Here is a 13,967-nt window from a genome sequence, read left to right as displayed (position 1 = left end):
GCACTCCCGGCTCTCGCTGTGCCCGGCCGGGGAGCAGTCCGTGCTGCTGAGCCGTGCGGGGACAGGGGCTGCCTGACGGCCGGAGTGACGGGCTCTCTGTCCCAGGTTTCGCCGGCACCCCGGGATACCTGTCCCCCGAGGTGCTCCGCAAGGACCCGTATGGCAAAGCCGTGGATCTGTGGGCTTGCGGTAAGTCAGAGCGGAGCTGGAATGCCGGCAGCGGGCTGGGCTGAGCTGGGCTGGGCGGGATGAGGCAGGCTGTTCATCCAGCATGTCCCAAATTGCAGTGCCAGTCGCATCTCAGCGTGGAGATTTACCCAGGATGTGGCAACACACTCTCTCCCAATGCAGTGGCATACTTCTCTGAAGGATCACCCCCCTTGTTATGTACCCAAAGCTCCCAGTCAGGCGAGATGCTGCCTCTTTTCCCTGTGGTGCTGGTGGAGTTAGGCAATGCCTCCGTGCAGTTGCAGCCATAGGGGAGCCTTTTTCCATCCACGATGGGCAGGAGGCATCACCCACCCCTGCCAGGACACCCACTTTGGGCTCTGCAAGGTGGCTGCCAGAGCCTTGAACCCCTCCAGGTGCTGAACTGGAGCCACCAACAAGCCTTTTGCTCTTTAAACAGCGAGCAAATCTTCATGTTTCCCTAATTTTTGTTTCTCTACTTGAGTTTCACCAGTCCTCAGGCTGTGTGTGCTTCTGCCTCCAGTAATGAATTCTCTCCCACTGATCCCATCTCCTCTCCTGGGCAGGTGTCATCCTCTACATCCTGCTGGTTGGGTACCCACCCTTTTGGGATGAAGACCAACACCGACTCTACCAGCAGATCAAGGCTGGAGCTTATGATGTGAGTGGGTTTGTCTTGCTGCCCGGATTCACAGTCTCCTTTCTCTCCTGCTGTCCCTGCCTCGCAGCCTGCTGCTCTACAAGAGCAACCAAGACAAGTTCAGACAGATGGGAACAAGTACTTTCTTCTGCCCTGGTTGCAGATTGTTGGCCTCACTGCCATGCCCAGGCACACACTGACATATTTCAGGGCCACTCTGTGGGAGATACAAGTCTTGTCCCAAGCCTTCCAACATTTTCTTCCACTCCTGCTCTTTGGTTTCCTATCTGGCAGCTCTTTCCAGTGGCTACCATTTCTCCAACCTGTCCCAAGCTGCAGGAGAAGCAACCCAAGTGCAGAGAGGATCTCTGCCTTCTCTCACCCTTGTCCCTTTGATTTGGCAGTTCCCCTCCCCTGAGTGGGACACGGTCACTCCTGAAGCAAAAGATCTCATCAACAAGATGCTGACCATAAACCCATCCAAGCGCATCACGGCAGCGGAGGCTCTGAAGCACCCCTGGATATCGGTGAGTTGGGGGTGAAGGTAGAGAGATGTGGGGATTTGCAAGTGGGGGCCATCTCATTGGGCATCACTTGTTATCAGAAGTGCTGCCAGCTCTTCTCTCCATTCCGGGAAGATGGTTTCCTGGCATGGTTCCACCCAACGCTCTCACAGCAGCATTTCCCCTGAGGTTTTACAGCAGGAAAAAAGCTTGTGAATGTAAACAGCATGTTCCTGGGGGACCTGGTGATGGGAGGCACATGCATGCTCCCTGCCCTGGTGGGGACAGGCTGATTTCTCAGTGTCACGCTGTGCTTTCTTCAGAGGCAATGGGAGTAGGCTCGTGTTTATCCATCCATGCACCCCAGCAGCAATCCCTCCACCCTTCGCTGCATCCCACTGTTTCAGCTGCTGGTTCTCACTCTGAATCAGATCATAAAGGCAGGAGGAATCTGTGGGCTTAACCACACACGTGCAAACCCTGAGCACATTGCTAAACATGGCTGGTCAGTCAAAGGGTTAACTCAGGGGGCAGCCAGTTCTCCACGCACCCCCACCACCAGAGCAGATCCTGCTGACTCCAAAGCTTCCATCTCCCACTGCCCATTAAATTTTTATCTGCTGCTGCAGCCAGCTCTGGCCTGTGCCTTGGCCATGGGAGATCATACACGTGTGTGAACATGTGAGAGCCAGGCTGGGGAGCCCCTTCCCCTCAGCACTGCTCTGAGCCAGCTCTCTCTCCCTCCAGCACCGTGCCACCGTGGCGTCATGCATGCACAGGCAGGAGACGGTGGACTGTCTGAAGAAGTTCAATGCCCGGAGGAAGCTGAAGGTAACTCTGTCCAAGCTGGCTGCTAAATGCACCATCAGGTCCTTGGTGGGCTTGTTCCCTGGGTGGGAAACGACAGGGTGGTGTCCATGGGCACTGGTGTGGGGGTGACGGGCATTTGCGGGCCCCCATTGTGAAGAAGGGGAAAGAGACTGAGCGAGGTGACAGCTTCACCTAGCTGGGCTTTCCAGCTGCTCAAAGAAAGCCAGGTTGAAGGAAAGCACTGAGTCAACACTGGACACTGGGGTGAGGACTTTTCCACTGGAGCCAGTGTCAAGATAGCTTCTTTCTGGGGCTGGACATGGGCCTGAGAGGCACAGTAAGACCCTTTGCCTGATGGCCAAGGCACTTTGCAGCCAAGAAAGAAAGTGATCCACAGACAGACAAAAAACTCACCCAACCCAGCAGCCTCACAGCCTCTCCCTTCTCCGATGCTGCCATGCACCACAGCCTAGACCTCTCTGCAATCTCCATCTCCAGCTTGAGCACGTCCCTGAGGCACCCATCTCCTGGGTGCTGCTCAGCCTCAGCTGGCAGCAGGGTGCTGGGAATGAACTCTGGAAATCACAGTGCCTCCTGCAGAGCGGGGTGAGGCTGGTCTGTGCCACAGCCGGAGCCATCAGCGCTGCAGGCCTGAACACAGCATGGCACAGAGCAGTACAGCTGCAGGCTACTAACAAGATTATCAAGCAAAGAAACTGGCTATAAACTATTATTACTTTTCAGCTAGACAAGTAATCAAATTAGTTCAGGCATACGCTTCAAAATAGTAATCCATTACTGTAAGCAATTAGTCCAAAGTAATCTCATTATACACTTAGCAACTAGTTAGTAGACTCAGCTGGAAAAGGAGAAGGATTTTTACAAATGTTGTTTTGTGGTGGTGATCTTTGCGTGGCTCCCATGAGCAATCCCTGCCCTGCTGCTCTGAGCTGGCACAGCTTTAGTCACAATTAAATCCAGTTCCACTCCCAGTGGGTCCCCTTGTTGCCAGCTGCCAGCCCCAGTCAGTGGGGTTCTGCTTCATCTAGGACAGGGTAGTGTGAGACTGAAAAGTGCCCTGCAGATATTTAATATCCCTTTAATCTCAGAGGGAAGGCAGTTTTGGAGAATGCAACCCAATGCCATGGTGCTGGGGATATGGAGTCAGGTACTGAGAGCTGCTTTTGATGGCAGGAAGAGAATATCAGTCCGTGGGCAAGTTTCCTTCCTTCCAGTGGCTGGGGGACAGGTGCTGAGCAGGGCTTTCCTCCCCCAGGGAGGGGGGGAGCAGCAGGGTGCAGGGGGCCAGGGTCCAGCACACTCTTTCCTTCTGCTTTCCTTGTCTTTCAGGGAGCCATTCTCACCACCATGTTGGCCACCAGGAACTTCTCCGGTAGGTGCTGTCTCTGGGACTCATCTTCTTGTCTTACAGGATACCCAGGGCAAACCTGTAGGGTCCCTGGAGAGCTGGCTTTGCCTCGAGTCACAGAGAGGCTGAGGTTGCAGCCTTGTTGTGTCTCTGGGGATGTGTGGCTTTGGGTGCTTCTCCAGGAGAGGTCACCTGGCACCTCCAGGCAGACTGCTGGCATGAGATGCAAGAGAAAAAGTGTGTGGTTGAGGCTCAGTGATCCACAATGCTTTAGGGTTTGGAGGTTTGTAGGCACCCAATTATCTGGCTTGTGCAGGGATGGGGATGTGGGTGCTGGGGAGAGCAGAGCTTAAGCAGCTGGTTTTGTGACATCCTGGGGATGTTTGTGGCTCAGGGAGAGCATCCTCTGCATCGGGAGTAGGGAAAGGCCCCTGGTGCCACTGCAGGCAGATGGCAGCAGGATCTCACAGGTCTCTCCCCAGGCAGGTGGGTGCTAATCCTTGCAGGCTTCCCCACGATCTTCCTGCCTCCCTACATCCCGAGGGCTGCCATGGCGACAGCACCGAGCATGGCAGCCCAGCCCGTGCACCAAAAGCCCCCATGAGAGCTGTTCCCTCTGGGGACACCTCACTGCATATGGGATTTCACAGGCGATTCCCCCGGCGTGGAACCAAACGGAGCCATGCGACTGCAGAGCTCACCCGCCCGCTGTCACCTCCAGCCCTCCCCAGCGCTGGGGACGGCCCTGCAGCGGTGCCGGGGCTGGGACACACCAGCCGAGCCCCGCACGCTGCTGAGCTGGCTGGTGGCAGCTGTTTGGGGTTACTTGGGTGTTTCAGGGCGCTTCACTGACGCTCCCCGAGTGCCAGGTGTAGCAGGTGGGCAGGGGTGCCAGGGCAGAGGGCTGTGGCCAGGGCTGGTATCTGCATTTGTCGTGGGGGGATCGTGCTGATACATTTAGCACTTCGTGGCGGGCGCTGGAGGAGTCCAGCAGCTGGCGGGATCCGGTGTCAGGCCCCACGCCGGGAGAGGCGGGCGGGAAGCACCAAACGGCAGGAAGTTCCAAAGCATCTCTCCCGGTGCTGCCCGTCCCCCGCACGGCCCCAAGGGCCAACCGGGCCCCCCACGGCAGGGCTGGTGGGCGACAGGCACCGACCCCGGCCTGCGCTGGGGCTGCGGGGTGGCTTCTGCAGCCCGCGGGGCTGGGGCAGTGTCGGCAGCGGTGGGTGGGCACAGGGCAAGGCGCCTGCTTTTCATCCTTGTCAAAATGCGGGCTCGCAGCTGTCGGGCCGGCGGGCCGGCAGCACATGATCCCGGCAGCATGGGGCTAAAATTAGAGGGCGGCAGGCGGGCAGCCCATTCCTCCACATCGCACCACGCCGGGTCAACAGCAGCGCCCGGCCAGAGCCCGCCTCTGCCGGGCAGCCCTGCCGGCCCCCTCCTGCCGCCCCAGGGTCTTGGCGTGACGTTAGGACACGGGTCATGCCCCTGGCCAAGAGCCACTGGGGTAGGACAGGACAGCGCTGGCAAGGTCGCCCCTGAGCTGCCACGGGTTGCACCGGTGATTGCTGGAGAGAAGACGAGCCCTGGGGGTCCCGCCGCCCTGGCACCCGGCACCATGCTGCTCATCCTCGCCCTCCTGGTCTTCGTGCCCTGCCTGGCTCTGCTAATCTCCTTCCTCCTCTCTCCAGGAGGCAAAAGTGGTGGCAACAAGAAGAATGACGGCGTGAAGGTAAGCTCAGCCCCGGTGCCCTCCGCTGCCTTGCCCCTGTGCCGGCGGGGCGGTGCTGGGGCTCTCTGTGCCGTGCCGGCGGTGAGCGTTCCCGTGCCCTGCTGGCGCTGGGGGTCTCCGTGCTGTGGTCTCCGCGCCGCGCCCGCGGTCCCTGCGACACCCTGCGCTTTAAAGGGCAGCTGTCGGCTCGGCTGTCCCGGTGTGTCCCCGTGCCGCCGCCTGGGCTCCTGCCAGGACAGGCAGCGCGCAGGAGGCTGTGCAGCGCAGCGGGCGAGGGGAGTGGGCTGGTGCTGGAGGGTGCACTGCGGGAACCCGCTGCTGTTTCATTGCCGGCAAGATGCATTTGTCCCTTGCTGCCCCCAGGAAGGGGGAGAGGCAGAGGCTGGACCAGGACAGGGGACAGGAGGAGGCAGCTTTGCAGCCCATGGCTCTAACAGCAGCTATCTAGCGGGATGGGTAGCCTCATCTCCTGCTCACTCATCATCGAGGTTCTGCTGCAGCTGGTGAGACTGGTCCCAATTCCTGTCCCATCCTGTCCCAAGGGCTGGTGTCCTGCTGGGTGACACATGGGTGTTTTTAACCCCCTTGGCAGTGCTGCTTTTCCCCTGTGCCCAGTGCAGACAGCAAAGAAACATGGTGATGCTTCGACAGAGTGAATGGCTTGGTGATGCTCTAAAAACAAGCTGGTGCTTGGTGGATCTTGTTTCTTGGGCTGCAGTGCCTGCAGGTTCATCAGCCCCTCCGACATGGGGCCACAGCTCTGCTCCAGGACAAGGCAGCTCCAGGAGGCAGCAAATTTCTGCTGTTTCTGGTGACGTGGAGATGTGGTGGATAGCAGTGGTTATTGAGCTCTGTCAAACTCCTCCTGCAGGAAGGAATGGTCCATGCGAGGGTCTTTCTCTCCTTACCTGTTCCCTTCATGAATACAATGGATCACTCAGCAAGGGAGAGCTGGCGTGGTGACATCCTTCATCGTGGTGACATCCTCCATCGTCAGGCAGAGCTTTGGGAGCCCGACTGAAGTGTGGCCACTCTCCTTCCTCCATAGAGGTCCTTTGCTGGGAGAAACTACAGAACCTTCTCCTGCCGTTTTGCAGGGACCCAACTGTTGGGCTGTGATGGGTGCAGGGTTTTGGAAGAGCAGAGCCCTCAGCCAGCTCCTTCCTTCCTCAGTATGAATGGTTGGTGAAGCCGGAGGTCTAGGGATGGTGTGTGTTTCTCTCACTCTTGCCAGACCCAGCAGCTGGGACAGGAGAAGCCTGAAAGGACTGAGACCACGCACAACCCTCCAAACCTGGGCTCAGCTCCACAAGAGACCATTCTGGCCATGCAGTGTTATTCTGCAGCATGAAGCTGATGGCCTGGATGAGTCTGAGAGGACACTGCTTTGGGCTGTCAGGATATCATGAGGCTCCGAGGACAGAATTAATAGGGCTGGTGTTGGCAGATCCCATGGTAGTCACAACACCCCATGTGCCAGCCACTGCTGGTTTGTCCTGTGCTGCTCTGAAGTCCCTGTTGCTTCTGAGAGTCACTTAAGATGTGACACCACAGGTAGAGCTGACTTGATACAAGTTGCTGGAGCACAGGGGAGACCAAAAAGAAGATGCATTTTTAAGCTATTAAAGGAGAGATTGCTGGATGAAGAGGCTTCATCAGGCACAGTCCTGAATCTAATTTTCCAGCTGAAAGGGACAGCTTTAAATTTCTGTATTGTGGTAGACAACCATTTGCCAGCCCAACTTGCTAATGATGCTCCCTGTTGGACTTCAAAGGAGCTTTGAGGGCAGGTATTATCCTGGGAAAAGAGGCACTTCCTATGGTAGCAAAATAGCTTGTTTGGGTCAACAGCCTTCTAGCTCTTCACTGAAACTCAGTGAGGAGAGTCGGGTTTCAGAGTGGGATCAGAGAGGCTGGTTTGCATCCCCAGCCATCAGCCCTCACTGGTGAGAAGGGAGCAGATCATGAGGTTTCATTCCAAGTGCAATCTACCCACCAGCACTCATCTGCACAGTGTGGACAAGCTCTGAGAATGAATTTGCTTTTTTATTGCCCTCTTTTCAACAAGTAAAGGGGAGACAGCTTGGCTATATGGCCAGAAAGGTGCGGGAGGAGAAGACAAGGTAGAGACAAGCTCACTCCCAACAGCTTCCTTGCATTATCCACCTTCAGCATAACCATCCCCACTTCTCATTCCCATGCTCAGCCTGGGGGAACCTGCAGCATAACTCATTCAGGGGGGCATGGGGAGGCTGGGTGTTGTGGGTGAAGCTCTAATGGCCCACTGGGCAACCAGCAGATGTTAGGACACTGCTGAGCAGTGTTAGCTTCTTTAACGGGCTGGAAAAGCAAGGTAGGAATCTGGAAGCCTGCCTTGAGTGGTTGGCACGGTGGAAAGAGAATGGTGCTGCCTGTTCAGAGTGGGGCCACGTGGTGTGGGTCACTGTCAGAAGAGTTGTGTACCCACTTGGAGTAATGTGCTGGACTAGACATCCCCACAAGAGCAGGCAGATCTCAGGCAGCCACCCCTGCCTTTCCTGCCCAAAGCCGTGATGGCGGGCAGCAGGCAGCTGGAGCTGCCCTCTGGCTTGTCTGCACAGCCCTCCAACACCAGCACGGTGCCAGCCCAGACTCAGAGGGCTCAAAATTCACCCTCCTGAGGAGGTTCCTCACCTACTAAAAGCATTCCTGGGACCAGAAATCCCCCTTGAGCCCCACTCTGGGATCCGTGGGAGGTCCTCTGGTCCCAGCAGCTATGATACTTTCACTGCCCTGTGTAGTGTCACATCTCGTCCCATTGTAAACTGATGGAATCACTGCCCCATGTCACATCCTGTCCCGTCCTAAGCTGATGAGCTCACTGCCCCGTGTTGCATCCTGTCCCTGTATGTCCAGACTCGACGCGGTCACTGCTTTGTGTTGCATTCTGTTGCGTCTGAAACTTCTGCAGTTTGCTGCCCCGTCTCACGTCCTTGGGTAGCAGAAGCTGTCAGTCCTTCCTGCAACAGCCCAGCTCCAGTGGCTCCCTTTCTCCGTGAGGTTCCTGACAAAATACCACAGCTCACTCTGCCCTTTAGGACATGGGGCTTTTTTGGTGAAGGAAGGGCAAGAGTTGACAGATGGCCCAGTGCCTAAAGGGGTTACAGGAGTGCTGGAGAGAGACTTTGGACAAGAGCATGGAGTGATAGAACAAGGGGGAATGGCTTCATACAGATAGAGGGCAGGTTTAGATTGGCTCTAAGGAAGAAATTATTTGTTGTGAAAGTGTTGAGGCACTGAGACAGATTGCTCAGAGAAGCTGTGGGTGCCCCATTGCTGGAAGTGTTCAAGCCAGGTTAGATGTGGCTCTGAGCAACCTGGTCTAGGAACTGGATGTTCTTTAAGGTCCCTTCCTATCCAAACCATTCTGTGATTCCATGATTCTACAACCCAGTGAGGAAGGGGAAAGCAGCAGTAGTAGAGGGGAAACTCACTGAGGATGCTGGTGGGAGCCAGTTAGGATGTGAAAGGAGCAATGAGGGGGAATGGATATCATCAGTTTTTATGCTGTAGTCCACCCACACACCCTAATGGGTTACTCCATGGACTTTTCCAAGAGATTTGCGGTGTGTGTGCTCTTCCCTCTGCAGAGCAGGCACAGCTGGTGCCTTGTTAAATATGCTGGTACAGCACTTTGTCATTTGGCACTGCATATTGTGATTTCTGCACGTTGGTATTCTCTGACGCACACTGGGATTCATTCCCTGGGAGCCAGAGGTGCAGAAAGGGTATGATGAGGTCAGCATGCATGTCCCCCTGTCTCCTAGCTAAATTAAAGATGGAGACAGGGAGCAGAGTACAGTAAGGAAGGAGAGTCCAGAAGTAGTTTGGGATTGCAGGCAGAAGAGTGGATAGGGGGTGATCCTACCCAAAAACCTTAAAGCCTAGTGGTAGTAATCAAAGATGGAGATAAATGGGCATGTCTTCTCTTTGGAGTCCTGATTTAAAGTACTGGAGCTGTGCTCAGGACTGCTTCCCACGCTGTGGGGCTGCCTTGAGGCCTTAACGCCTTGCTGGCCTTAAACCAGCCAGCTTAGGACTGGTCTAGTTTCAAAGCTAGAGGAGTGTCTCCACACCAGTCAGTGCCATCAGCAGACGCACCCCGAGCAGATGCAGAGAAGTCAGTACAGCATGCACACGGGGCACAGGGCTGTGGTGAAGCTGCCTTAGCTTTTCAGTATCCCACTTCTGTTCCTGTGAGCTTGCCAGCCTGACCGTGGGCCACCAGAGTGGTCATTGACTCCTAGGAGATTCCCTTTTGGACTGGCCAGGTTCTTGGGATGAGCAACCCCAGAGATTGTGGCAGGTCAGGAGAGAAAAGTGCTGGCAGGAATGTGGGGAGGGAGCTGGCGAGCCACCACCAACACTGCAGCCAGCAGCACATCCCCACAGGAGCAACGAGTCCCTCTGCGCCTTTCATTTGCCCATGAGGACCAAGAAGGGTGGCTCAGGAGCTGCTGCCTTTCATGTGCTGCTCTCAGCCTTTCTCACTCTGTGTCTCTTCCTGTTCCATCTCTTCTCCTTGTTTTTCCAGAAAAGAAAGTCCAGTTCCAGCGTTCAGTTAATGGTGAGTGTCCTTCGTCTTCCTAAATGCCAATATTGCTGGGCCTCTCCACATGTTCCAGCTTCCCCCGTTTTTGGAAGTTACCTCGGGGTAGGGAAGAAGGGACAGCGGGGTTGGAGGGAACATCCTCAAAGCCGTATCACCCACAAACCCCATTAACAGGGTTGGTGCAGGCCCTTGCTGGCCACCAGCTGGTGGGAAGCCAGCCCTGGTTCTTGCTGATGGGTTCTCATGCCGTTTCTCCCAGTTCTCCTGACTCAGGTCTGCAGGCTGCATCGGTCCAAGGAGCCTTGGAGAAACACCTTCCATGCCTCTGCGGGGACTGTATGGTCATGGGACACCTTGCCAACCTACATCGGGGTCTTCTGGGTAATACACAAGCAAGGCTCTGCTGGGAAGAGCTAGCAGAGCCATTGCTCTAGCTCCGCTAGCAGAGTTGCCTTGATGAGGCTCCCGGAGAGAGATGGGGGTCAGTACCCCTCTCCCCCCAAATCTGTGTAGTGCTCAGCTGTTTCTTGAAAGAGCTGTGTCTCAGCCTTCAGTGGTCCATGTGGGTCTTGGAAGCACTGTTTTATCGTACATTTCTCTCCCTACTCTGCGGTCAGTGTGGTCTCTCTCACTCCTGCACAGTCCCCTCTTTCTCATCCCAGCTCCTCCTCGCTGTTAATTTGTACATCTCTCTCTTTATTGTACAGTCAACATGGTGTCTTCCACCCCTGCACAGCCCCTCTCCCTGCCCCTCCGGCAACGCTCCTAGGAACCCACCACATGGCCCCTGGACCTGCCCCCATCTCTGTCCCCACAGGTGTCGGTAGGAAAGGCAGCGCCGTTCCTACGAGACCCTCCACAGCCCACCTCTTGTGCCCTTGGCGACAAGGAGTGGAGGTCAGGGAGGGCTCTGCCAGTGCTGCCCTAGAGCTGTGGTTGAGGACAGGTTGGACCTGCTGGCGTTTTCCTTGGTTTCTGTCTGTTGGCACAGTTGAGCGCTGTGGGGTCAGACTCGGGGGGCTGTCGAACACACGAGCACCATCTGCCACGGGGAGAAGACTCTTCTCACCACCCCGTGTCTCCTCTCTGTTCTTTGCTCAGGAATCTTCGGAGAGCACCAACACCACCATTGAGGACGAAGACACCAAAGGTACCAGTGGGGACAAGTGGGAAAGTGGGCAGGTTGTTTTGGAGGGGTGCCTGTGGGTCTGGCCACCCCTCACGAGATATTTGTCACAGCAAAAACCACTACCATCAAGCTGCCTCAGGGCCCCTCAGAAACTGCTTTAACTCCTCAGGTGGTTTCGCTGTCGGGTTGCTGACATGAGCAGCTGGGGCACTGCTGGTGAGGAGTGAGGCGCTCCCATGAACAGGGATGTTCCCTGAAAGCAGGTGTGGAAATGGCAGAAATCTGCAGGGACAGCAGCCTGGCTGCTCTTTTAAAATAAGTGTCCCTTTGGGAAAAGCCTCCAGGGGAAATTCCTGTCTGCCACCCGCCTGCCTGCCAGAGGCAGCTTTCTAAGAATAACCCAGGGAATAATTTATTGGTGTTAATTTGTAAAGTCTCTCCATGAAGTGATTTCACAAAGCAAGATGGACTTTGGCCTGACATGGGAGCTAATGGGACAATTTGTCCTCCTGGAGAGGGGTTCCTCGAGCCTGGATGTGGAGGCAGGTGGTGCTCAGGAAGTGGTAGGGTTCCCTTGCCTTTCTGAACAACTCCTAGGAACACGCTGCCTCTTCTTTCATTGATCACAATGCAAAGGAAAAAAAGTCAAGCATGATGCCAATTTGCGTTTGAAGCAGAGCTTGTTGATAAGCCTGGGGTTATCTCTGACAGCTCCTCCTGCATCCCTGGGAGCCCCAAAGCTGCTCTTGCAGCCCATCCCTTCTCGGATGAACCAGTAGGGCCTGGAATCTCTGGCAGCAGCTGCACAGTTCTGTGCCCTTTGCAGGGTCCCTTCTTGTATCTCCTGGGGTGGTTGCACATGTCACTCACCTGTTCTCCTCCTTTCTGAGACCCTCTCCTCCCATTTCAGAAGGAGGTGAGACCATCCTTGGTCTAACTTGCCCTAGCTGGCCTCTGCTGTGAGTTCCTGGGGTAGAAGGTCCCAGCTTAGCACAGCATTTCAGCCAAGACCAGCCTGTCCCAGTTTTTGGGCTGCGGGTAGCTTCCCACTTGGTGATTAACATTTCGGCTTTTTAGGAAATTACAGGCATTTTCAGTTTTGCCCCGACTTTGAAAATCAGGAGATGAAGAGCCCTTTTCCTCTTGAACCTCTCTCTCCCCAGTTGCTCTCCTGCTTTTTCCCCATACAGTTTCCAAAGTCCCACCACATCCTGTGGTCTGTTTCTGATGAGACAAAGATCTCTCACCAGTATGGTAACACCAGCACCTATTTCTGGTTTGTTTTATCCTTTTATTTCCCTTTTCTCTTTAAACCAACAGTACGGAAGCAAGAAATCATTAAAGTCACAGAGCAGCTGATTGAAGCAATAAGCAATGGTGACTTCGAGTCCTACACGTGAGTGTGCCCAGTGCAGGTTTGGGCTGGGTGAGGGCTCAGCCTTCCAGGCCGGGGTCTTTCACCCTTACAGTGCTGCCCAGGAGATTTTACTGCTGCCCCGGGCAGGGTGACTAGGTTGATGTGGTGGGGGAGAGTGGAGACCATTCAAGAGAAGAAGGAGACATCAGTTTCCCAGCCTGATGCTGTCTTTGTGCTCAGCTGGCCCACGGTTCTCTGTTCTTACTGTCATGGATGAGCCCAATTTTTGGTTTGCAGAAAGAGGAATAATTGTAAACATGACTTATGGTGAAAGAAGTGCTTGTATCCGTGGAATCCATTATATCCAGATTGCCACAGGCTGCTCTGAAGCGTAGATGATTTGTGCTTGCTGAGCTGATGCTGTTCAGAGTACACCTCTTCTGTATCCAAGGCTGATTTAATTAGTGATGTCTGAGTGAGTGCAGGTCATCATCCCTGCCTCAGAGGATCGCAGTAGGGATATTTTGACACAGAGCAGATAATATGACATTAATAATAACATTTTTTCCTGATGTCTTCCTTTATTGTAAAGAAGATGACAATGTTTGAGGAGGTTTAATTGCAGAGAGTGAATGATGGAGAAGACATCCTGCTTTGGTGGGGTCCTGGCTACAGTCAGTGGACAGGAGGGGGGAGGTGGGTTGGGCAGAATGAGGAGTTGAAGTCAGATTTTTGTGAGAATTACTCACTGGTGCAGACACTCCTCAGCCTCAGGCTAAGAGAGACATCCAGAGCAGGAGGCATTTGAGTTCTTCAGGCTCTCATGCCAGAAGTGGTGAGATAACCTTTCCCTTTTCTCTCCCCTTCCTGGCTCCCCAGGAAAATGTGTGACCCTGGAATGACTGCTTTTGAGCCTGAGGCTCTGGGCAATCTTGTGGAAGGCCTGGATTTCCACCGATTCTACTTTGAAAACCGTAAGCAGCTCACTTGCTTTCTGAGGGACACTTCCCATGTGCCTGTCTTGATCTCCATCAGTTTGCTGGAGGGAATAGGGTTAGGGTTGCTGTGGGAGCATCTCTGGCTTATCTGGGAGATCTCAGCAGGAGGTGTTGGGTCAGCTGGGGCCGGATGTCTGTAGAGGAGTTGTTGGGTTAGCTGTTTTTTAGATGGAACCAGCCTGAATCCACCTGTACACCGTTTACTCAGCCCCATCAAGCAGAGAGCTTAACACAAGTGTCTCCCCACATTGCTGCCACACTGAGCAAGAGCCACCCAAACTGCTTCCCCTGCCTAAATCTGCTTGTGCTTGTCCCCTCTCCAGTGTGGTCCCGGAACAGCAAGCCCGTGCACACGACGATCCTGAACCCCCACATCCACCTGATGGGAGACGAGTCTGCCTGCATTGCCTACATCCGCATCACGCAGTACGTGGACTCTGGAGGGATCCCCCGCACTGCCCAGTCCGAGGAGACCCGCATCTGGCACCGCCGGGATGGCAAATGGCAGATTGTTCACTTCCACAGATCTGGCGCGCCCTCGGTCCTACCGCAGTAAACCCTGTGAGCCCCCGGGGGTAGGGCACAAGGGATAGGGAGGGCTGGCTGTGGGCTTGTTCAGGCTCACAGGATGTGGGATCCTGCCCTGAGG

At 55.1% G+C, this 13,967-nt stretch overlaps 1 protein-coding gene across 3 annotated transcripts in view; it reads left to right on the top strand.

The window, feature by feature from the left end:
• CAMK2A (calcium/calmodulin dependent protein kinase II alpha) overlaps window positions 1–13,967 on the top strand; it is a 34,105-nt gene that overhangs the window by 15,149 nt on the left and 4,989 nt on the right. Inside the window, exons 8-18 of one of the 3 annotated variants that reach the window (XM_066329176.1) lie at window positions 106–189; window positions 756–850; window positions 1,234–1,356; window positions 2,080–2,163; window positions 3,493–3,535; window positions 5,203–5,243; window positions 9,817–9,849; window positions 10,936–10,984; window positions 12,284–12,359; window positions 13,200–13,294; window positions 13,642–13,879. In XM_066329176.1, coding sequence (XP_066185273.1) covers window positions 106–189; window positions 756–850; window positions 1,234–1,356; window positions 2,080–2,163; window positions 3,493–3,535; window positions 5,203–5,243; window positions 9,817–9,849; window positions 10,936–10,984; window positions 12,284–12,359; window positions 13,200–13,294; window positions 13,642–13,874 — 956 coding nt within the window. In that variant the 3' untranslated portion in view covers window positions 13,875–13,879. The remainder of the gene's footprint in view (window positions 1–105; window positions 190–755; window positions 851–1,233; window positions 1,357–2,079; window positions 2,164–3,492; window positions 3,536–5,202; window positions 5,244–9,816; window positions 9,850–10,935; window positions 10,985–12,283; window positions 12,360–13,199; window positions 13,295–13,641; window positions 13,880–13,967) is intronic. The other 2 variants (XM_066329174.1, XM_066329175.1) reach the window with 2 other exon arrangements.

The sequence above is a fragment of the Sylvia atricapilla genome, chromosome 14, assembly GCF_009819655.1.
Source record: "Sylvia atricapilla isolate bSylAtr1 chromosome 14, bSylAtr1.pri, whole genome shotgun sequence".
NCBI classification, from domain to species: domain Eukaryota; kingdom Metazoa; phylum Chordata; class Aves; order Passeriformes; family Sylviidae; genus Sylvia; species Sylvia atricapilla.
This window is presented reverse-complemented; position numbering and strand designations above follow the sequence as displayed.